At 38.7% G+C, this 25,317-nt stretch overlaps 1 protein-coding gene across 2 annotated transcripts in view; it reads right to left on the bottom strand.

The window, feature by feature from the left end:
- Positions 1-8,884: 8,884 nt before the first annotated feature.
- The window catches only part of LOC104610800 (pentatricopeptide repeat-containing protein At3g59040), a 40,218-nt gene continuing 23,785 nt past the window's right edge, over positions 8,885-25,317 (bottom strand). For both annotated transcript variants that reach the window (XM_088904312.1, XM_010277589.3), the window contains 4 exons: positions 13,498-13,746; positions 11,584-11,708; positions 10,057-10,155; positions 8,885-9,689 (listed from right to left, as the gene is read on the bottom strand). In XM_088904312.1, the coding sequence (XP_088760438.1) occupies positions 9,056-9,689; positions 10,057-10,155; positions 11,584-11,708; positions 13,498-13,746 (1,107 nt within the window). In that variant the 3' untranslated portion in view covers positions 8,885-9,055. The remainder of the gene's footprint in view (positions 9,690-10,056; positions 10,156-11,583; positions 11,709-13,497; positions 13,747-25,317) is intronic.

Below are 25,317 nucleotides of genomic sequence, written 5' to 3'. Positions count from 1 at the left end.
TCTTGCCCTTCTGCAGGAAAAAACTGAAATTGTCTGGACAGAATTTGAACCGAATACCAACAAAAAAGACAGAATTTGGACCATGTCTGTTGTACTCCGAATCACCTGCCAAAAAAATACATTCCAACCCTCTACCAATATTATTTAATACTGCAAAATCTTATCTATGATGGGTCTTACTTTTATAATGGGTCTAAGTCTTAAGTCTTATGATGAGATATGCGATGGTAGATAAGTTGGTAGAGGGTTGGAATGTATTTTACTGGTAGAAGATCCCAACTCAAAAAATGGGTGTCTCAGAAAGGAAAAAAATATCTAGAAGATAATATCCAAGCTTTATTGACTCACTTTTGATTGTCTTCACATATGAGAGTAGTTGACCTCTTTGGTCTGTTTTTCAAGGAATAACATGAAGAATTTAATATTTGATTGGCTTTCTTGAAACATTATGGGTTATTAGGAGTATTTCTTACAAAAGGAATTAGGAATTTTCAAAGCCTATCTACTTTGCTGACTCAGATTTGGAGTATTTCTTACAGAAAGGAATTAGGAATTTTCAAAGCCTATCTACTTTGCTGACTCAGAAATCGTTGGTATGATGTATCATTGTGAGCCTTTCATTCTCATGGGAATGGATAAAAAATGTCTTGTTTGGACACTTTCAACTTTTTTCTAAAACTCTCAATTTGTTGACAGGATATTTATGACAAGTACGTCATATTTTTTACAAAATATCTACAAGTATAATATCTTTTTTTTTCTTGCTTTGCAGTCTACTTGTATCCTGACATGTCATTGTTCTTTCCATGGTCTTTGAACCACCATTGACCCAGAAGATCGGACCATTCGGCCTGAAAACTATCCAAGCAACCAATTTAGTTCTGTTTCACTTTTAACCCATTTTTTGAATAAAAATCATTGACTTGATCAGTGACCCATTAACTTAAGTCAAACCAATAATTCATTTGACCTAGAGAATGATTTTTAACTGTTTTTTATTTTTATTTTTTTAATTGAAATGGGATGTCCATTCAAATTAGACAGTCAAACTACTGACTCGAAAATCAATAGCCAAAGTGATTCCAGTTTGAAGTCAGTTTTTAAAACATTGATTCTTTCTCTATGATTTTGCCGGGTGTAATAGACCATAATGTCCATTTCCTTTTCTGTATATATTTGTGAAGTTAACTCTATCAACCAAGATGAGATGGGGTGTAGTGCATATAATATTTGAATAGTGGTTGGTATAAAATCCAGTTTTGCTTTTGTTGAGAAAAGTTATCGGTTAACTGATTGACGACAAAAAAAAAAAAAGTTATAGGTGGGTAGTAATAAGTGAAAAATGTCAATCAGAAAATACTTGTAAGTTTGAAAGAAAAATTTTGTAGAAATTTTTCTACAAAATTTCTATGTATCCAGTGAGAGTAATGAATAGGAGAGTAAATTTTCAAACATGTCTACTTTAGCAAATTAGATATGTCACATTAATTAATAAGTAGAAGATGACTTTAACAAATGACTTCACTAGTGAGAATAAATGATTATATTCAAGTTGATCACTTTAATTAACAAATGTTTTAACCTCTCCAAATTCCTTCCTTATATTTCAAAGAAGAGACCCCCTTCTCTTAGTTTGACATCAACGATCTAATCGAATATGAATATTGTTTGAAGAGACCCCCACTCTGCAGCTATGAAAAGATTCTACAAGTGACACTACTGAAATCGATCTCTATGTATACATCTTTTAATTTGTACCCAGTTACATGTGGGAGAAGTATTGCTTATAATATTTACAGTGGATAGAACATGACAAGGAATAACCAGCTGATCCTTAATTAATTGATATTTTTTTCTCCCTTCTTCCTGAAGGCCCAAAATAATTGCCTTCCATTCAGTATCCAGAGGGTTGTTCTTAATGCATGGGCAAAATAACTGTCTTTCAATATTGTAATTCATGGGAGAATTGGAAATTTTAAAATGCTTTAAAACACATCTTCATTTTTGGTTAAGTTCTTAATGCATGAAATCTATCATCACAAATGCAAGAAGCTCGATCTACATATGTATGAAACACTGGTATATTTACTCTGATTGGTCAATTGGCCAAATTTGCGCACCAAATCCGGATTCACATATTAATGTCAATCTGACAGAGGGGGTGTATTTAGAATTTCACTGGAACGTTAGGGTGGAATTCTAAGAGGTTAAAGCATTTATCAGAAAACATAAAAGGTTTAATCTACCCTTAAAATGATGATAGAATAACTAGGGCCTTTTTGTAAAAGGTCGGATAACAAAGGCTGCATTTGGAATTGGTGTGAATTAAGAACGATATAAAAGTTTACATCAGTTCAGTTTTATTGGCGTTTGGAAGGAGTGTAAATGAAGATCGATGTAAAATTCCACTCTGCTTTAGATTTGTTGGTGTTTGGATGGAGTGAAGTTTTACATCATGAATGAATGTAAAGCCTCATCAAGCATAAAGTTTTACATCAATTATCGATGTACATACTACATCGATTTTATTGATGTAAAACCTTACATTTTTTATCATGGTTTTCAAAATGTAATGGTCACCTATTACAGTAATATTAATTTGATCATATCACGCAACGAAAAGTGTGGCAATCATGGGTTATAATTAAGAAATAGGGTCGTTTGCTGCATAGAGAAAGGATAACTTACCCTGATAATTAATAATTGTGGCCATAGTAATAATGGTGACTAAGGAGAGCCCAGATTTCCTACTCACTTTTCCTACCTACTCTATACCCACAGTGAATTGGAGTCACACATCTCTCAATTCATAATAGAAAGGTGTGGCTCCAATTCACGACGGGTAGAGAGTGGGTAGGAAAAATGAGTAGGAAATCCCGAGTGGACTAAGGATGCTCACAATTCAATTAACCAAACCATGGGTCTTTTTTTTTTTCAATCAAGTCGGTATCACTAATTTTTTTGAAAAGGATAATTGAAACCGAACTAAAACCAAATTGGCTGAGAATGAAAATGCCCAAAAAGCACAAGGTTATGTGCGGACGAGCTACAACCATTGGATATTGGAATATATATAGCTGAAGATGCTGAACTGAAAAACTTATTCTTTTGTGTTTTAGTCAATAAGATTCTAAGGAATTTGTGTGGTCCTAAATGGCTGAAGCTGAAGTTGGGCAAAACGTTATACCTTTTGAAAATTTAATTATTTAATTATTTTATTTGCTAAAAGACAAAGCAATAAACCTTTCAGTCCAGCAACTTCAGCTATTATCAAACATCCCCTAAGCTAATGGATCGGCCAAGATATGTTGTCTTGGATCGGACCCTGCTGTTGAAACAATTCAGACTTGCTCTCTTTCATTTGGTGTCTTGTCCAGCTATAAGGCATGTTGGCAGCCTTTAAATTTTCTTTGGTAATAAAATGAAACTTTTATAAAAATAAAAGAGAAAGAAAGAGGTATACAAAACGGCCCAAAAAACATAAGCATACCTTGGGCCAAATAGACCACTAATGACCACATCTTTACAGCCCAATGACTGTCCAGCCCAGTAGAGCAAAAAATGGTCCTTATAATACTATAGGTCCACCCCTTGAAATGAACAACTTTACAAAAAGGACCCACCAAAGGCCCATGATTTCCATTAACAAAACCGAGGCTTATGATAAGCTTTTTCACTATTATGTTATTAAATTCAAAAAAAATTAATTACATCCAGATTTTTCAGGGAAAATTTGCCTATCCAATGCAATTTAGTAATATTGTTCTTGATAGTCCTCAACATATTTGTCCTTTGAGAAGAAAATAGTAAGGCTTAGTTTGGAAGGAATACAAATACAAATATGTACAGTATAAATATATACAAAATAACATAAAATATAACTTTTGCACTCTACATATTTATATTGGTATTCCTTCCAAATTCAGCCTAAATGTTATTCTTATTAGTTTAATATGTTAAGAGAAATCTTCACTTTATTCCACCCCCACAACTTTTTATTTGTTTTCTGATTTATTTTACCCTCAAAATAAATTCTGAACTCCACACCTTCACTACACACATTTTATGGTGGATACGTTTATTTACTGTATAAATTTCCAGAACATAACAAAATTTATGTGCACCTTTACAAGCCTACATAGTGAGGGGCTTAACCAGTTAAAAGAAAATATGTAAAGTAAAAACCACTTATGCCGAGTGAGATTCAACAAAGAAAATATGTGAATATCGATTACTGAACCTGTTTTAGGAAGAAGAATAAAAAAAAGAAGAACAAGAAGAAGAAGAGACGATGATGACGACCACGATCACCACAACAAAAAAACTCCTGGAGGACAAGGAAGGAGTTTCATTAACACTGGCATCTCTCTCTTCTTCAACAATTGTATCTAATACTTTCTTCGTTCTCTTCCTCATGATACATACAACTTGTGGCGGAGCAACCTCTGTAACAAACCTCGCCACCCGTGGACTTGCCATTTTGTTAATTCTTGACGATGAAAAATGTATAGCAGAAAAGAAGAGAGAGAGAGAATTGGGAATGGCTAAAGAAGCTACGCTTTGGATGGAATTTATAAGCCAATCTTAAAGCCCTTGAGCTCGTATTGACTGAATGGTCCTAATCAAGGCCTGAAAAGTTTTCCAGCTACAGTACAAAATATACTTTTTTCTTATCAATTGCTCGGTAGAATCTCACGATACTACGTGTTACGTAGGGAAAGGATAATAATATATTTCAAAAATTTCTTGTTTATTCGGACTCGAAATTCTGTGCTTCTATTACCCAGATTAGATAAACACGTTCAGTGATTATCATTCACAAGTTTCAATTTCCACAATGGAGCTGACTTATCCAACTGCACCCTAAGCTTCAATGGTGACCAATTGAACCATCAACAGCACCTAAACAGTAAGAGCCCGTTTGGATCATGGGAATAGGGGTCTGGAATGGAATGGGTCATTCCAATTTCAATTATTGCTGGTTGGGCGGAATCGGAATCTCATTCTCATTTTTGGTGAAATGACATTTTTTCATTTGATGGAATGATTATTTTCTCTCCCTCCCTTGGAAATGAAATCCCATTCTAGTTGATTCTAATTTCCATTTTAATTCTTATCTGATCTGAATCAAATAGACTATGGAAATAGATCATTCCCATTTCAATTCTGAAAGACTTTGATTCTAATTCCAACTGTGAACCAAACAGACCCTAAATATTCTCTTACAACAAGTCCTTTGATTGGTGATCAGTTACGTTGTTAAGAGGACTTTGTTACTTTGCAAGGATTGAGCCCTTAATTACCCACTTGGATGTCCTATTCCATCCCTGGAGTACTAGGCCCCTACTCTGTATATTTTTACTGTTGATTTGTAAAATCTTTTATCCATATAGCTACAGGAGGTACTGGATGGCCAATAAGGACCTTAGCTTATAGGTATTAATGCACCTCATTTTCAGATATTAGGACCACCATTGAAAAGGTAAAATCCAATAAGTAATAGTAGAAACCAGGCCGAAAGCAAAGCCAATATCAAATTGTTCTTCATTCTTTTTGTGTGGATAACTCTTTTTGTAGGACCCACTAATTTCAGTGGTGAGTCACAAATCCTTTAAGAATACAACACATGGTAAATTAATTATGAGGAATTTAGGGCACACCACGAGCTATCTATCAACAGGTCTTTGGCACCTGAAGCTTCTCAACTCCGCCTCAACCTCTCAAGTAGTGGATAAAGACAATTAATTCCTAACACAAGGAAGGATGGAACTTTAATTGTTATCCAATTTAATTTTTTTTTTTTTATCAGAGGAGGGAAATGACGATTATATCTATTATATGGTCCTCGCTAGCTGTGTTTCTTTTTTATTTTTATAATTTCTTTAATTCATACACTTCTTACCTTCCAAAACTGTTTTTTCTATCCTGAAAATTCTCCCTCCTATATCTGAACTCTCTTCTGGTTCTGGCGAAGCCGGCCGGTCTGCCGTGAAAAATGCTTCCAACATGATGTATACCCGCACATCTTAAACATGATTGTCATCTCTAAGTGCGACCCCTTTAATGACTGAAAACATGTTTGAGATGTGTGGCCATGCATATATACATCATGTTGGAAGTAGATTCTGGTCTCCTCTCCAATCGTTAAACCCAATATTGTTGGTCCTAGCCATTTGGGATCTTGGTAGGTTGGACCCTGGACATGGTCTTAACCTTTGGCAATGACCATCTGAATCAAGGGGAGGAGAGGTAAAAAAGGGGTTGACCGAACCCTACAAGGGGCTGCTTATATGCCCTCTGGTGAGGAATTAGGCCATTGTAGAACGCCAGTTTGGGAACTTTGATGAGAGAGAGAGAGAGAGAGAGGATATAGTTAGCATCCCATATTACCAACATGGAACAAATGAATAGTAATATCCCACTACGCTTCCGCAGTCCCGGCGCCCATGCAAACTGGCTTTGCACTAGTCCACCTAGTCCCGGTCAAACACTGCAATACTGACGTCACCACCTGCACCGCACGATTGCAACTGAGAGGCATAGTATAGGCTCTAATACCATTTGTTATGTGCCTTAGGAAAATTCACCCCTAAAAGCTAACTGTTAGAGAGGGAACCCAAGCACATATATACCCACAACAATGTCCCATTCTACCGATATGGGATACCTCACATTAACATCCCATACTACCAATATGGAAAAAATGGATCGTAACAGATGTGCTGGAAAGGGGACCTTTGAAGATGGGATGAATTCACACAAATGGAAAAGGCTCAAAGAAGATCCTGATGTCTCTCCTTCAAGAGACCTCTATTTATAGGTTCCTAAATAGGGTTTCCCTTGCTGGAAAGTCCAGTTTTGGGTTTGTTATGCAGTTAATTTATGCCACTTGGACTAACTAAAGTCATACCAAGTTCCCATATGGTTATTTTAGTACTTGTACGTACATGAGGACATGTGCCACTATAGTCTTTAAGTCCTTAAAGGTAACGTAAGCCGAAATGTGGATGGGTTGCGAGGTCGAGGACAAGCACAAGACAAGGTCCCAAGGTTGAAGAATAATAGAGAAATCATATGATACCTGGAATGTTCATTGTTCAGAACCATCCTTAGGGTAAGGTTGTTGTGCCTTGTACCATAAGGTCAATATAGTCCTTTCGATTGCACTGGTGCAATTTTACCATGTCCTAGGCCTCTAATGTTTCATTAAGGCAATAGCGTAAAATCCTATGAAACTAAGGATTTTCATTGTCCGGGTCTCCAGGATTTTCATTAAGACAATTGAATCACGTCTTGTCTTGTAATAGGATATCAATTCCACCTTATAAATACATTCATTGGTACAATTTGGTCAAGACTGTCGACCCTAATAATGAAAATGGCTGCCTCTGGTGGTTGTCAGCTTGAGGTGTTTTTAACATCTCAATGCATTTGGTATGTCAAAACCATTGGCTTAGCATTGTTAAAAGTGGAGGTCTGGGCCACCACCTCAGACATCACTAAACATTAACTAATTCTGTTAGGAAGCGGTTTAGACCACCACCTTGGATATTGCTGATTGTCGCCAAACATTACTACACGTGTCACCCTTTTAGGCAGCATTCTAGATCGCCACTTTAGACTTCGCCAAACATTGCTTATTTCTTTTAGATGGTGATCCAAACCGCCACCTTAGATATTGCTAACTACCGACTTAGGTTTCACCAGACATTGTCTGACCCTTTTAGACAATAGTTTGGACCGCTGCCTTACTTCTTATTTATGGCTATGCCATAGATTTTTTATAATTCTTAAGCTATGTTAATTTCAACATTTTTTCTATCTTTTGCACCTACCTGCATTTTTATTTGATTTATCACTTTAATACCTACTTAATGCAAATCCCATACATGAAAGGTTAAACTTATATGAAAAGTGCAATGTAAAACAAAATCTATTAATTTGATGATTAAGTATTACAATATCCAAAATAGATTGTTCAAATACACTTGGATGGGGAAATAAATTTCCCACTTATGGGAAGTTGCTAACAACATGCGACAAAATTACCCCTTTAATAATAGCTTTGTATTCATTGTTTTATTTACCGAAGAATAAACCTGTTCATGGACCGGGTAACCCAACGGATTGGCCTAGCCTGGCCCGTTATAAGTCAGGCTTGGTCATAACTTTAGGCCCACAGGCTCGGGGTTGGGCCTAAAGCACTGGGCCTGACTTCTTTTTGGGCCGATTTGAGCTTTCTCAAAAAAGCCCAGTCTGAGCCCAAGCCCGACTTGATATTATATATTAAATAATAAAAATATATTTTATTTAATAAAAAAAATATATATATATATATATACAATATTTTTTCTTTGTTCTTCTCTTTTTTTTTCCAAGTAATAATGAGATGTTTATTATTTTTGAGTTTTGAAGGTTTTTAGTATAAATAAAACACTTTTTTGTTGAATAAAAAAGAAAAAAAATTGTTTTCGAATTTCTAACCGGGCTCGGGCTCGGACCCGAGCTTCAAGCTTTATATGAGAGCCAATCTCAGGCTCAAGAATTAGGCCCAATGGTCAGGCCGAGCTCAGGCTCAGGCCTGAGTGTATTCTGTTGATGCATATACAAAGCCTGACCCGGCCCATGAACAGGTCTACCGGGGAAATAAAAGAACATGGATAAATGCACTAAACCGGATAAGCATTTCCTTACTCGGGTGAGTATTTCCCAAGAAACGCTTACCCAAGTAAGCACATATACCCGGGCAAATAACTTCCCGACAAACACTTATTTACCCAGGTAAGTACAGGGCCTTAAAGTAAGAGTTCCAAGATAAATACGTGAGTCACTGCAATGAGGAAATGGAGCACAAAGCTGGATGTAAAATTAGCACATTAGCAAATTTTAATGAAAATATCTTAACTCAGATGGTTAGAACTCAAAAGATAAAGAGCTATTTAATGGAGTCTTGGAAGATGAACAATCCTGGAAAGCCAAATAATGGCATTGTGGCATTGCAAAGTAGCATAGATGCTCAAGATAAAGATGTTTTATGATACAAAATTCACATGTTTTATACATCAACAAAACCTTTGGTTTCTAAAGGCAAGGGATATTGGCCATCAAAAATGGTTGCCACTGGTTCATGTAATTTTTCTTTAAAAGATACTAAGCTCTGCTCACTATCATTGTAATCATCATCATCATCTTTGTCCTCATCGTCTTCATCTTCATCCTCATCATCATCGTAATTGTACTTGGATAACCCAGAAACTATTTTATTTTCAACAATATTGTTGGCATTTCCCACAAGCACATTAGCTTCCTTCAATTCCTCCTCTGTTTTTGCCAGAGAGAGAAGGATATTCTTTGCTTTCTGATCAGGAGGGAAACCACAATTTCCCATTTCCTTAAACCAAATTAGAGCACTACCGAAGTCCGTGTTCTTACCATAGGCATCCATTATTGTAGTGAAGATGGTCTGATTGGCTTCAATACCCTGGATCCGCATTTCCTCATATTTCTCCATCATCTTATCTAGATTATTCATTTTTGCATATCCCTTTATTAGTGTTCCGTAAGTCACCACATTGGGTTCAAAACCGTCTTGCTTCAGTCTTCTGAAGAACTTCTCAGCACCTTCCATGTCAGATGCATTGACATAAGCAGATAGCATTGTTGTATAAGAACAAAGGTCGGGCATACATCTGTGGGAAGAAATACAATATGCCTGAGAAAACAAATACTATTTTGCCAAACATGACTAGAATGAATAAGATAATAACCCGCAAACCTAACCAAGATATCTTTAGGTTCTACTCTAATGAAAGAGGCACATTCATAAAGAATTATTTAGTTATGGTATTATAGGCATGGGAAAGGTAGTTATAAACATACCCTAATCTGAAACTTACATCTATAATCAAAAGATAACAAAATTATCATCAGTAAAAATAACCCAAATATTTAACCTGTTAACAAAGTTTGTCTTTGACACAAATTTCCCATATGTATCATCATCAGAATTTCTATATGAATAATGCACTCTATGTGGCATAATAAGGAAAACTTTACTTGTCTCTTCTCATGCTCTTGAATATAGTTCGAGCTTCCTCCACCATTCCTGATATTGCAAATGCATCAAGCAAAATGTTATATGCTTTGCGGGTTGGCCTGCAAAAGGAAATAAGAACAAGCTATTATACTGATAAAAAACATATTAAATCTTCATTAGTAATGATTTGTAGTTTTAAAGTTAAGCATACAATCTCCTTGAAATGGGTATAAATCATGATACACCATGCTGGTTTTTATTGTTACTGTGAAAATGGTAACCCATGCTTGAATACTTGGTAATCACACTGATGCATAAGCTGAATTGTTAAAATCAAGCCAAAGTAACAAGCAAGGACCACAATCTCACTCAAGGTGTGTTGCCAAATTCAGTTAATAAAAAGATATTTTTTAAATACAACTTATCAAATCTCCTATTTGCACAACACTGAGAATCTGCCTATTTGTGGGTTTGAACCTGTGCCTCCTCACAGAGGGATACATGTAACCAAGTCAACTATGGGGTCATTGGCTTTTATCTTTCATTTCATGTATATAACTTCTCGCTGCTTGTAAATGTTTCCATATCTCATGACCAATGTAGCATTATCTCATGGGGCTTCCAACTATCTACTAGCAAAGATGTGCTTCTGGGGTATTATATGATGACAGATAGATCAAGTAATGAACATATCCATAGTGGTCAATGAAGAAAACCAAGACAGGAGCTCAAACTCCTTGAGGGGGCTCAAAGTACATTCGGGGGGTCAAAACTTGATGATAGGCTCCACATAAAAATCTGTGAAGAGACAAAGATTCTCAAGATCCACTTTGGTTAGAGAAATCCTATCTCCCTGTAAGGTAAGATGGTGATATTTCTCTTAAAGGTATGCTTGCAGTTTGACACTCCACGCTACCAATAACCATATCTATCATCTCAAAGCAGTCAGCTAGGAGATAAGAAATGAGGCACATTTTGAAGCCAGATGCTATTCTATTATGAGATTTCAGCTCCTTGATACATTTGGGAATTTGAAAATTTGTCGTTTTCAAAAACCCTGTCTGAGGGTCATCTGTTGATCATTGAGGCTCACATAAATTATTCTTTTTTTCTTTGATAAATATTGACAATCAACAATTTTATGAACCAGACAATCATAACAAAATTAAAAAAGATACAGTCAGGCAGCTCTGTGGATAAAGCATGTTTATGATAATCTGAGCTTTGACAGTCCAGTTTATTACATGATTGGATTTGTCAGCATCCACAGTCCTAAAGGACCAAGTATTTGAAACACAGAAAATGAGCAACATCTAAGCACCTTCTACATTGTGCCTGAAGAAGCTCAACAACTTGTAACTCACCAAGTTTACAATCTTGATTTCATACTCCAGTAAACATATTACAGATTAAATGATACAGTGACACAAATTAGTCTTTTCCATCAATTAGCTAGGTCTAACAGAAAACCTATAAGATAAATTTCAGTCACAATAAACTGAAAGATAAAACAATCAAGAAATAAAGTCCCAAAAATGTCTGCATACTTGACACCCGCATCCAGCATCTCCTCAAAAACTGCCAATGCTTCTTCTTCCCTCCTGGCTTTCCCATATGCATTAATCAGTAGAGCATAGCTCACCACGTCAGGTTGAATGTTGGCTCTTTGCATCTACAAAAAACCGCATATAAGAAGCTGACAAATCCATTTTCAATAAAAGATTGACACAACCAACAGAAGGATGTAACAAACTATTTAAGTATTTACATTGCCTTTTTCCAAAACAGTTCATACAGTGACCTTACATGGTTGAGATAAGGCTTTCTTGAGTTGAATTGAATCTTTTAAAATTTCATAACTCAGATCTCTCTTTTTCAAGAGTGCCTACCATGCATGTCTGGATGTGTTTTAGACTTTTCGTACAATTAATGCATGCATACCCACACATGCTTTTTTCCAAAACAGTTCATACAGTGACCTTACATGGTTGAGATAAGGCTTTCTTGAGTTGAATTGAATCTTTTAAAATTTCATAACTCAGATCTCTCTTTTTCAAGAGTGCCTACCATGCATGTCTGGATGTGTTTTAAACTTTTCGTACAATTAATGCATGCATACCCACACATGCTTTTTTCCAAAACAGTTCATACAGTGACCTTACATGGTTGAGATAAGGCTTTCTTGAGTTGAATTGAATCTTTTAAAATTTCATAACTCAGATCTCTCTTTTTCAAGAGTGCCTACCATGCATGTCTGGATGTGTTTTAGTACAATATATGCATACATACCCACACATATGCATGCATGTGTACATATAAATACTTGTATATATTAGATAGGGGTCATTGTTCATTAGTTTAAGCAACAGAAGTAAACTATTCAAGGCTGGAAAATTATGCCTAAGGTCACGTTGCTTATGGAAACTTGGATCAAATGAAACAATTTGGTGGCTCAGGATATCAAAATTTTTTAATGAAATTATTTCATTAGCACAAGATAGGTAGAGCTAGTCAAAATTCACACAGGGTTCAATTTGCTAACTGTTTTTAGTCTGCAATTTCTTTATGCTCTGTTAAATATTTATTTCATTACAACATTGTGTTTAGAACATGGATATCAATAGATTTAAAATTCCACTTTCTTATAGATATGAAGATTTATTTGTTTTTTGCATGAAATTTTTTACCATTACCTTTTTCACTATAGATGCCCATTATGCTTTGTAAAATCTAAAGAATTAATATATGATCTACAATCTATTTTAATCAAAATCTATTGCCTATGCAGATGCCTTGTTGACTAGGCAACTGGGTGCCATGACAACTATGACTCTAAATAAGTCTCATGATATGTCATCTATGAAGTTTTAGCAGGCCTTTGTGAAATAAGCCCAAACACCATGGGCTCTGGCCACCTACCTAGGCACCAAGAATAATGATGAACCCTATGGACGCCAGAATAATTACAATTTAATGAGAAGTCCTCATATGCATGGATCAACTTTCTTATTGAGCTTTTGGTTATTTTCTAGAGATTTTAGTTGCTGTCAAGTTAGAAGATATTAAGAAATATTTAGAGATCTTTAGAAGATCGCACGAAGGGACCATTCATTTTTAATATATTTCCTATAGGCTATAGAGGATCTGATGAATCATTGTACTAATAGTTAAAATGATTTCCTTTCATTTCAAGCCTTGTACTTCTAAGTCTTCCATCTCATTACTTGTATTTCATTTTTATAAATAATGGTTAAAATGTTTCCCGAGGAGAAGCATGTATGGAGACTATAACTGAGGACAAAAAGCTTGATATAAGCAATCACATATTGGAAATTATTATGACAAGTTAGTATACTTAGGAAGCCTATCTACTAGAAACAGCTAGTTTTGGAGGTTTATTAACTTTGTTCATTTGATTATCAAGAATAAAATAATATAGTACATAAATTATAAAACCCTACCTGGTCATAGATACTTGAAACCTCCTTGTAATTGGTTTCAAACGACATGAGGCTATTATAAGTAACTGTAGATTGTGGGACTCCCCTCTCAGACATCTTTGCAAATATTTTGCGAGCCTTTTCATATTTTCCAGCCTTCCTATACATGTAAATCATCATATGGAACATTTTCTGATCTGGCTTCAATGGTGATATCTTGTCATCCAAAAGGGTCTCAAAAATTGCTTCAGCTTCTCTAAATTTGTCCCCCTGCAAAAGCCCTATGTACCTTCATTAAGTTGTAACTTGTAGCATAAAAATCAAATAAAGTTGTTCTATGAAAATGATAGATTCTTAGTATAAATATCTATCTAATCCTTCAAATTGCATGCTACTTTCGGTACAAAATTGCTCCAAGCTAATCTAGAGAACTCACCATAAAAACAGGATTGAACCATTGTTCATTTCAACAGTTCTCTGTATAACAATATTGAGGTACCAGTACGAAAGCAGTAAACCACCTTTGCAACACAATGACAAATAGAATAATCAAGAAAAGAAAATTAAAGGAAGAAAAAACAAAAAGAAATAAAAGGCATTACTTGGAAATCATAAAGAGAAATTAAAGAAATCAAGTCCAAGGGCCTGTTTGATAACAGCTAAAGTTTTTTTTGGAAAAAGGTAAAGTAATTTTATTCAATGAGAAAGCCAAATACAACAAGACTCAGGCCAACTAGGCCTTCCTGAGCCCAAAACATATTACAAGAACATCCATGATTTAGTACAAAGAAGGAGAGAAACATTCTGACTTTTAAACTCCTCATTCACCGACACCCAGGAGCAAATCTTCCCCACCACTTTCTGCACAATCTCATCTGGATTTTTCGATTGATTACAGAAAATTCTATTGTTTCTTTCCATCCAAATGGACCGAAGAACAGCCTGCGGAATAGTATTCCAAACAAGCCTGCCTTTCATGCTAAGACCCTCCAATCTCCAACTCATAAACAGCTCCTTCACAGACTTAGGCATAGCCCAACACACCTCTAGTTTTTTGAAGAAATGTCCCCAGATTGAAGAGGTGATCGGACAGTGAATGCACAAGTGATCTATAGATTCAGCACCCATGCCGCATAAGACACAGGAGGGATCAGGAATCTGCATACCCCTTCTCTCCCAGTTGACCCTAGTTAGACATTTATTCAAAACCATTGTCCAAACCAGGAAGTTAACCTTGGAGGGACAGGTGGGGTTCCAAATCTGCCCATCCGGGAAAATCTCCTGACCTGAGCTGCACATCTTAAGGAAAAGGGATTTAACTGTGAATCTACCATCTGCATTCCACTTCCAAGTCCATTCATCTTCCATACTCATATCAATTCTCTGATTTTGAATCTGTCCCAACAGACCTACATACTCCTCCACTTCCCAGTCTAGCAAATTCCTCCTACATAGGGGAGTCCAAGAGAAGGAGCCCCCAGCGGTACTAATGTTATCAGCAACTGAAGAATCTTGATTCACTGCAATTTGGAACAGCCGGGGAAAAGCATCAGCCAAGGGGCCTTCCTCACACCAAGAATCCTTCCAAAACTTGATTCTATCCCCTTTTCCAACTTTAAACTTGACCCCGTTCATGAAAAGAGTACTGATCTTAGAAATACCAGCCCAGAGAGAACTACCCCCAAATGATAGGGGATCGAGAGTTTTCCAATTTCCCCAATCCACACCATACTTAGCCGCAATGAGGCCCTTCCACCAAGCATTTCTCTCATAAGCAAATCTCCATATCCATTTGCTAAGAAGAGCAGCATTGAAATCTTTTACTTTCCTAACTCCCAAACCACCCTTCTCCTTAGGCTTACACACTTGTTCCCACTTAACAATGTGAATTTTCTTCTCATCCTCCCATCCCCTTCATAAGAAGTTCCTTTGAAGCTGTTCCAACCTCTTTGCAATTTTATTTGGAATTGGAAAGAGAGAAAGAAAGTGTGTTGGGAGATTTGACAGGGAGCTCTTAATCAATGTAACCCTACCACCAAAAGATAAATATTTAGCCTTCCAAAGAGCCAACCTCTTCTCCATTCTCTCAATGATTGGACTCCAGATTGAAGAAGAGGAACATTTTGCTCCAAGAGGCAAACCCAAATACTTAACCGGAAGGAGCTCCATTTGGCAGGCCATTATCTATGCCCAATCTTCCAAATTTACCACTTGACCCATTGGGATGATCTTACTTTTGTTCAGATTGACTTTGAGACCCGTAACCACTTCAAACCAACTCAAAATTCCAAGAACTGTTTCCAACTGAGGCAGAGATGCGTCCACAAAGCAGAGGGTATCATCGGCAAACTAAAGAATATTAACTGTCTCTTTACCTGGAGAGATAGCAAACCCATTCCATAATCCCGATTCTGCAGCCTTCTTACTAAAAAGAGTGAGGATTTCCATCACACAGATGAACAGAAAGGGTGACAGAGGATCTCCCTGTCTCAGCCCCCTAGAACTACCAAAGAAACCCGTGGACTGCCCATTAATTAGGATTGAAAATTTAGAGGTCTTAGTACAAACACTAACCCAGTTTCTCCATTTCTGTCCAAAATTCATGCAGTCCAACACCCTATCCAAACAATTCCAATTGACATTGTCATAAGCCTTCTCAATGTCAAGCTTACAAACAACCCCCGGAATACCCTGTCTTCTCCTTGAGTCAATTAACTCATTAGCAACTAAAACCGAGTCTACCATCTGTTTGCCTGGAATAAATGCACTCTGATTATTTGAAACAACATTACCTATCACCCCTTTCATTCTTTCTGCCAAGACTTCCGCCTAGATTTTATAGAAACTGTGAAGTAAGCTAATAGGCCTAAACTCCTTAATATTCATAGCCCCCTCAATTTTTGGAATAAGGGAGATAAAAGTGGCATTTAGACTTCTTTGTAGGGATGCATTTGCATGAAACTCCTGGAACACCTTCATCACATCTTCTTTCACAAAGTCCCAGCACTTCAGATAGAACAGATTGGTAAAACCATCCGGCCCAGGTGATTTATCACCTTCAAGCTTCTTAATTGCTGCACTGACTTCCTCTTCTGTAAAAGGCCTTTCAAGCCAGCTTTCCTGGGTCTCACTCATTTGCCTAAAGGAGAGATTGAAGGGAAATGGTCTCAGCTTCCACTTTTCCTTGTAAAGTTCTTTATAGAAAGAGGTTGCCACTGCTTTAATCTCTGAATCAGATTCACCACAATTCTCATTCCATGTCAACTTCTTAATAGTTGAGACTCTAGCTCTAGCATTAGCCATTTTGTGAAAGAAATGTGTATTTTTGTCACCTACCTTTAGCCAATTAACTTTAGCCCGTTGTCTCCATTTCAATTCCTCTTTCACCACCAATTTTTCCATGCTGTTTTTTGCTTGAAGTCTTTTCAGCCTTAACTCTTCAGAAATAGGACCCATTTCTTCTGCTTTATCAATCTCTTCAATAATACCCAATAAGGCTTTTCTTTCAGTCCCCAACCTTAACTTATTCTCCAAGTTCCAGATTTTAATTCTTTTTTTTAATAGCCGTCATTTCTTTTGCCAAAACAAAGGAACTGGAACCCTCCACTTGAAGTTCTTCCCACACTTTCTTCATCAATGGTCTAAGCGTTTCCTCCTCATACCAAGAGTTTTCAAATTTAAGAGGAGTTTTGACCTTCTCCCTCTCTCCACAAATAAGCTGAATAGGAGTGTGGTCAGAGACAGGTCTGGGTAAAGATACCTGCCTAAAGTCCAGAAAAATGTCCTCCCAATTTTAGGAAACAAGAAATCTATCCAATCTGACCAGGGTAGGGGTATCCTGGTTATTTGTCCAAGTGAACCTGTTACCTTGAATGGGAATGTCCATTAGATCCATATTATTAATGAAATCTGCAAATTGCCTCATCGATACAGTTCTGCCACTTCTTGTATTCTTCTCTTCCACCGACAGGGTGACAATAAAATCTCCCCCAATTACCCAAGGATGAGTCAAAGTCTCCCTCATATCAGCCAGTTCCTCCCAAAAACTCCTCCTAAGATTAGAAACTGTTGGACCATGCACATTTGTGACTTGAACTATATTACCATCCTGCAGCTTCAAGACCAGAGAGATCGAGAAATTCCCACTTCTGCAAGAAATCAAATTACAAACTAGGGGGTCCCAAAGACATAGCAAGCCTCCCGCACTCCCATTGGCTGCCTTTGCCCTCCATCTTACCTGACCATCTCCCCAAATACTCCGAATAATACCAGCATCAATTTTCTCCAATTTGGTTTCTTGAATCAATACAATTCCCGAATTTGAAGCCTTTAAGGAATCACAAACCACCATTCTTCTTCTCCCAGACCCCAGCCCTCGAACATTCCAAGAGAGAATTTTAATACTCATTGATATACCAAAAGAAGAAACAGCACCTCCCACTCCTAGAACTCACTCCCCCCACCCTCTCAGTTTTTCTTCAACCCCCTTACCACCCCAACACTGCTCCCAGCCTTCTCATTCAAGCCCCAAGAGAGACGCATCATTTCTCTGCTCCACTTGGAGTTTGTCCCCCCTCTTTTAGCCCCCATCTTACCCCTTTCCAACAGAATTCTTTGTTCTATCTCTTCCAAGAACTTCATTGTCTCCGCTTCCATTCCCTCCATTGAGATCCCCAAAAAGCTCCCCAACCCTAGAAGTTTAGAAGTGATCCAGGAAGAGGGCTTAGAAGTGCTGCTACTAGACTTACCTGCTTCAACAGTCCCAAGATTTGAATTTCCCACACTCACTATCTGGCTACTTTCTTCTCTCCTCTCTGCTGCAGCATGACTTAGCTCATTTTCCTCCGCCACTCTATGTTGATTCTGAGTATCGCTCCTAATTGCAGACTGATCTTCAACTTCCACTACTGCCAGCGGCGTCACCTCCATCAACTGCTCGTTCAAAGGAACCATGGAAAGGGGAAGTTGGTTCAATCTTCTGCAATCATCTTTCACCTTCTTCACCATTTCAGAAGGACAAGATTGGGGGACCGAGTGCTCCAGACTATCATCACCAGGCTCGACTTCAAGGGAAGGAGAGGTCTGAATCTTCGAAGTGGCAAGCCCAATCCTCCCCTCCTGTACACAAGGTCGGGTGATCCATGTCGGTTCAAACCGGTCCGGAGAAAAGGCTGGATCCAGGCTAGTCGGGCTGAACTGTCTTGGTCTACTTCCGGTCCATCTTGGTTCACTGGCAGCTTTAAGGTTCTTCTTTCTACTAGGCTTCTGATTAGGCCGGGTAAATGGATTTAACTGACCAAAATCTGAATCCTGGACCCTCTTTGAAATTTCCACATCTGCACCATCCCCAACTTCAGAGAGAAGTCTTGCCTCATTAATTGTCGTCAGCGAGCATTCTTCCATAGGCACCACTTTTAGGTCTCTTAGGCACTCTTTTATTAAATTTTTAATATTATCAACCAACTCACCATCTCCAAGAAGACCCATTTTCAAAACAGAGGCACTTCCCTCAAGGCCCGCCCTGACTTTTGAATCTTGGCCCTCCGTTAGTATTGGGATCGAACGGTTCCTATCAGAACCGCAGGATCGATCATCTTCTTCTTCCTTCTCCAGCGATCTCACCCACTCCAGTCCTCCTCCCCCTAGATTAACTGGATGAGCATGCAATGGGGAGCATTCACTGACGTCCTCTAAGACTATTGTCTTCGAGCCCATCGAGTCCTCCCTGACCTTTTGATTTCCCTCTTCTGTGAGCCTCTCCGTCTTCCACCTCCGAACTGACAGAAGGAATTTTGGCCAGATGAAAACTGAGAAGAGAACTTCCCCAGCAACAATCTCCACCTTCTCCAGAATCAAGCCACCCTTCTTCACCTTCATTCGAATTCATTCGCAAGTAGCCAACTCAGAGGGAGAATCATCTATTTCAAGAAAACCATCGCACGCATCCCCGATTGCTCTGATGACACTCGGACACCATAGAAGCAGAGGCAGGCCGAACACCCTAATCCAAATATCCTCCAACCGGTCAAAGGCCTTTTCCGACTCCCGATAAAAACAGCCCACACTAGCTCCCCACCAATCGAGAAGAAGAGGGTTCCTCCCCATTGACCATGGACCTTTTTCAAGGATCCATCGCACCTCTGCTCTGGAAGGTAGGATGAATAAGAAGAGCTCATCCGCCAACTTCTTCACCTTCATTCCCCGCACCTCCTTCCAGATTTGATTAGCCCGGATCTCCACCTCCTTTAACCCCACCTTCCACCCAAATCTCCCAACTAAACAATCCCTTAAAAACTTCCTTCTTACTTCCACCCCTTTCATCTCCGTAAATATCATAAGCTTACCTTCGACAGATTTCAGATCAAAATGTCCAAAGTCCGGCCAAACTCCTGCTTTCACTGCTTTTCTGTAGGAGAAATTTGGTCTTGACCATGCCCCCATGCCTTCTCTCTTGTACCAATTATGAGCTTCCCATCTCTTTCCTCCCCTTTGGACACTCCTAGGAAAACTTTTTTGGAACATTTTCATCGACCACCTTCTCGTCGGAGATGAGTTCAGTTCGGTTCCCACCTTCTCCCCGGAGATGAGATCTGTCACCTTCTCGCCGCGCTACCAACTTTCAAAGCCATGTCGAGCTCCTTCTCGCCGCGCTACCAACACCAAATCTTATAGTTTTGATAACAACTAAAGTTGCTAAATTGAAAGACTTATAGTTTTGTATTTTAGTAGATTAAATGATTAAATAATAAAATATTCAAGAACATAGTAATCTACCCAACTTCACCTTCAGCCATTATGGGGTCCACAACCTCCTTAAAAGCCTGTTCACTAAAGGTCAAAGCAATAAGCTTTTCAGTTCAGCAACTTCAGTTGTTATCAAACAACTCCTAACCTGCTATATTGGCTGAGAGGAAATTGTAGAGAAGATGGGCCGAATGGCCCATAGACTGTCATTTTATGTTATGTTATGTTTCTCTCTGTTGTGGGCCTTATTCTGGGCCCATACTCTGTAATAGTCTGTTTTTTGTATTTTCCTGCTCACTCAAGGGCCTCTCTGTAATTTGTAAAAGATTAACTTATTAATAAGATGTTTAGAGTGTTAGAGAGAGGTTATGTTCGAACCTCTTACTCTCTAACACTCATTGCCGCCAGCTCTCTCTTCTCTTCCTCTCTTGTTTGTTCATTTTCTGGTTTGCATCTAATATCAAACAGTTCCATACATCAAGTGGGCTGTTTTTCAACTTGGTATCAGAGCGGGTCATTGCTTGGCGTGTCCCTCATGTGGTTCTAATTCAGCCAACTACATGAGGAGTTTCTAGGGCTGAAAGTTTACAGTCATCCGCCTGGTTCTTGGAGGTCATTGGAGGGTGCCCAAGTGTCTATACACTTGGAGAAGGGTTCGGTGACCAGGAAGAATCAGAGAGCAAGTTGTTTGGCCTGATTTGAAATCAGAGAAAAGGACTTTCGAAATTATCTCAGAGAACAAGTGTTCGGCCTGGTTTATAGTTGAAACCAGAGACTCTCTTGCTACAAGTCTTTTCTCAGTTCTTTGCTGAGTTATTTTTTTGTTATCTGGGAGGACTGTTAAAGCATTCAAAACACCTCCATTCGGCCCACTGTTGCTGGACTGATTTCTGGGTTATTCTAGAAGTGTGGTTCGGCTGTTATTGGGCTTCCAAACTGCTAAAAACTGATCTAAATTAAGTGGTACAAGCCTCTACTTAGTTCAGCTGCTTCTTGGACTTAGACGAAGTGTTCTTGAAGAGATTTCTGCTTGTTAACAGTGAAGTGTTGACTGTTGCATACATAGTGTTTGTAAAAAGTCCTCTTAGGTACTGTGGACTGTTTTCTTTGTTCTCCTTGGGAAATTATTGTTGGGAACCAAGAATACATATTGTTTGGAGGCCTACTGATTGTTCCTTGAAGGCTGAATCAGGATTTCTCCCCTTTGAAAGTGCTGCCACCGAACTTGGTTCTCATGGCTGTCAGTTCTGAACTGAGTTTGTGAGTTGTTTTGTTTGCTACTGTTTCAACTCAATCTGAGTTCTTTGAAATCAGATCACTTTTAAAGGCCTGCCGAAACCCTAATTGAAGCTGTTACATAATGGACTTCTCAGAAATTGAGAACAAGAGCACTGCTGAATATGGACATAATTTGGGAACTACAACTGATTCCTTGTTGGCTGTAACTACAGTTAAATTGGATGGAACCAATTATTTGGCCTGGTCACAATCCGTAAAAATTCATATTTGCAGTAGAGGAAAGTGGGGGTTTATCTCTGGGAGAAAGAAAGCTCCCCCGGAGGAGGATCCCTCTTATGAGAAATGGGTGCAGGAGAATTACACAGTGATTGGGTGGCTTGTGAACTCAATGCAGCCACAGATTAGACAACATTACTTGTGGATGAACTCGGCTAAAGAAATCTGGGATAGTGTTGCAGAAACTTACTCCCAGAAGTTGAATGTTGCCAGAGCTTACAAACTGAGAAGTGATGTGAAGATTCTAAGACAGGGGGAGAAGTCACTTGCAGCATACTTCTCAGCCCTAAAATCTATATGGCAAGAAATTGATTTGATAGAGGCCGTGACATGGGATACCCCTAAGGATGCTGAAACATATAGGAAATTGGTTGAAAGGAATAGGGTCTTTGAGTTCTTGACAAGGCTCAATTCTGAATATGACATTACAAAGCAAAACATCCTGTCCAAGGAAGATGTTTCATTGTCTCAAACATATGCTTTGGTCAGCAGTGAGGAAAGTAGGAGGAAAGTGCAAGTTCAAGGGGTCAGTATCAATGATCATTTTGCAAATATGGGAATCAAACCCAAAGGAGTTACAGGAGCTCCCAGTGGCACAGGAAAGAAGAAGGTGGTGTGTGAATATTGCAAGAAGCCGAAACACACTAAGGACAAGTGCTGGAAATTGCATCCCAGTCTTGTTCCTATCCGATTCCAGAAGAAGAATGACAATAGAAAAACAGGAAGCGCACATACTGCCACAAGTACAGATACAGAGTTTGAGTCTGCAAGTGCACAATTGGCAGCCATGAAAGCTGAATATGAGAAGTTTGGAAGGATGATCAGCCAGCTTGAAGGTGTAACTTCATCATCCAACCCTTCTGGAAGTCCAGCCACTACTGCATTTGCTCACTCAGGTATAAGGGCTTCTGCTAACCATGCATTTACCTCAGGTAATCCCAAGACCCCTTGGATCATTGACTCAGGTGCTTCTGATCACATGACCAACCTTTCCACTTTGTTTGTGTCATATGATTTGCTTCCTGGCCGTGACAAAATCACCTTAGCTGATGGTTCTCTTGCCCCCATTTCTGGCAAGGGAACTGTCAAGCCTACAGACTCTTTACTTTTATCTTCCACTCTTCATGTACCTAAGTTAAATACCAACTTGTTATCTGTAAGTAGCTTGACCAAGTCATTGGATTGTTGTGTAACATTTTTCCCTTCTCACTGTGTGTTTCAGGACCTGAAGTCTCGGAAGGTGATTGGGAGTGGCCATGAAGCGAATGGAATATACTTGCTTGACACCCCTGGCCAATGCTTTGATCATCCCAAGAATGTTGCTTTTGGTTCTACTTCTTCAGAGTCTGTCAGTCAAATTATGTTGAATCATTGTCGGTTGGGTCATTTACCTTTTTCTGCTTTAAGTCATTTGTTTCCAAAACTGTTTAAGGGAGTCAGTGTGTCCAGTCTCAATTGTGAGTCATGTCAGTTGTCAAAGCATTGTAGAAAAAATTACCCTATGAGCAATAAAAGATCCTCTTTTCTTTTTCATATTGTACACTCTGATGTGTGGGGGCCTTACCACTTACCCTCTATGGGGGGCTACAAATACTTTATCCTGTTTATTGATGACTTTTCTAGATTCACTTGGATATACTTAATGAAATCCCGAGACGAAGTCTCGAAACTTGTGAGGCAATTTCATGAGCTTGTTTTAACTCAATTTGGTACCAGAATTAAGGTTTTCAGATCTGACAATGCAAAAGAGTATTTTGAGAAGAGCTTATCCTTGTATCTCTCTGACATGGGGGTTATTCACCAAAGCTCCTGTGTTAGAACCCCTGAACAAAATGGAGTTGCTGAGAGGAAAAATAGACATATTGTTGAGGTTGCAAGGAGCCTTTTATTTGCCTCACATGTTCCCACAAGATTTTGGGGTGATGCTGTACTTACTGCTACCTATCTAATAAACCGTATGCCATCCAGGGTTTTAGGGTTTAAATCCCCCTTCAGTCTTCTTCATCCAGATAAGGATCTCTTCCCAATTCCTCTTCGTGTGTTTGGTTGTACCTGTTATGTTCACATTCCAAGTGTGCAGAGACACAAGTTTGAACCAAAAGCCCACAAATGCATCTTCCTTGGTTACTCCCCCACACAAAAGGGTTATTGTTGTTTTGATCCAAAGACTGGCACCAGACATGTCTCTATGGATGTTACCTTTGATGAACTTTCTCCTTTTTATGGTTCCTCTCAGGAAGGACATTGTCAACAGGGGGAGAGTCTGTCACAAGTTTTTGCTCTTCCCCTTCCTGTCCCAGTTCAGTCTCTTGACAAATCTGTATCCTCCCAAAATGAATCAAAGGAGGATCAGCCACTTCATTCTTCTTGTCCTAGTGCTCCTATCTCTTTACCTCCTCGTCCTACCCATAATCCCAAAGTGTATCAAAGGCAGAGATCCAGGAATGAGCAAGTGGTTTCCCTTACAACAGATGAGGCTCATACCCTCCCAATCACAGATGAGATAACAGGTATTGCTTCAGCTCCCTTGGAATCCTCCTTCCCAGATCTTGATGTCCCCATTGCTGTTAGGAAAGGAAAGCGGAAGTGTACTGCACACTGCATTTCCAAACACCTTTCTTACGACCTACTTTCCCCTTCATATTGTGCCTACCTCTCTTCAGTTGCTTCTAACCCCATTCCTAGGTCTGTATCAGAAGCTCTTGGGATTCCAGAATGGAGAGATGCCATGCAGGCTGAAATGGATGCTCTACATGAAAATGGTACTTGGGAGGTGGTGGATTTGCCTGAAGGGAAGGATCCAGTTGGATGCAAGTGGGTTTTTACCATTAAATACAGGGCAGATGGGACTATTGAGAGGTACAAGGCCAGACTTGTTGCAAAGGGCTACACACAAACATATGGGATTGACTATCTGGAAACTTTTGCCCCTGTTGCTAAGATGACATCTGTGAGGGTTCTTTTGTCTCTGGCAGCTCACTTTGATTGGCCTCTCTATCAGTTAGATGTAAAGAATGCATTTCTGAATGATGACTTACATGAGGAGGTCTACATGTGTCTTCCTCTAGGAATGTATGGGAAAGATATGCAAGGAAAGGTATGTAAACTGAAGAAATCTCTTTATGGCCTCAAACAATCTCCTAGAGCCTGGTTTGAGGGATTTAGAGCTGCACTTGTTAAATTCGGCTATGTTTAGACACAGTCAGATCATACTCTTTTTGTGAAGAAAAGTGGGTCTCTAGCAGTGTATCTCATTGTGTATGTTGATGACATTATAGTGACTGGTGATGATGCCTCAAGCATTCTGGGCCTTAAGTCTTTCCTCCGTATAGAATTTGAGATTAAGGATCTGGGGGAGTTGAGATATTTCCTTGGCATAGAAGTTGCCAGATCCAGGGATGGGATTCTTATTTCCCAGAGGAAATATGTCCTTGATTTGTTGTCTGAAACTGGCAAATTGGGTGCAAGACCAGCTGCAACTCCTATTGATATGAGTCACAAACTTTCAGCTTCGGATGGAACTTTGTTGGAAGACAAAGGGGTCTTCCAGAGACTTCTTGGGAAGCTTTTGTACCTGTGCAT

The sequence above is a fragment of the Nelumbo nucifera genome, chromosome 4 (assembly GCF_055504915.1).
Source record: "Nelumbo nucifera cultivar China Antique chromosome 4, China Antique-T2T, whole genome shotgun sequence".
Lineage (NCBI taxonomy): Eukaryota > Viridiplantae > Streptophyta > Magnoliopsida > Proteales > Nelumbonaceae > Nelumbo > Nelumbo nucifera.
Note: the sequence above shows the minus strand (reverse complement) of the source record. Positions and strands in the feature narration are given on the sequence as shown.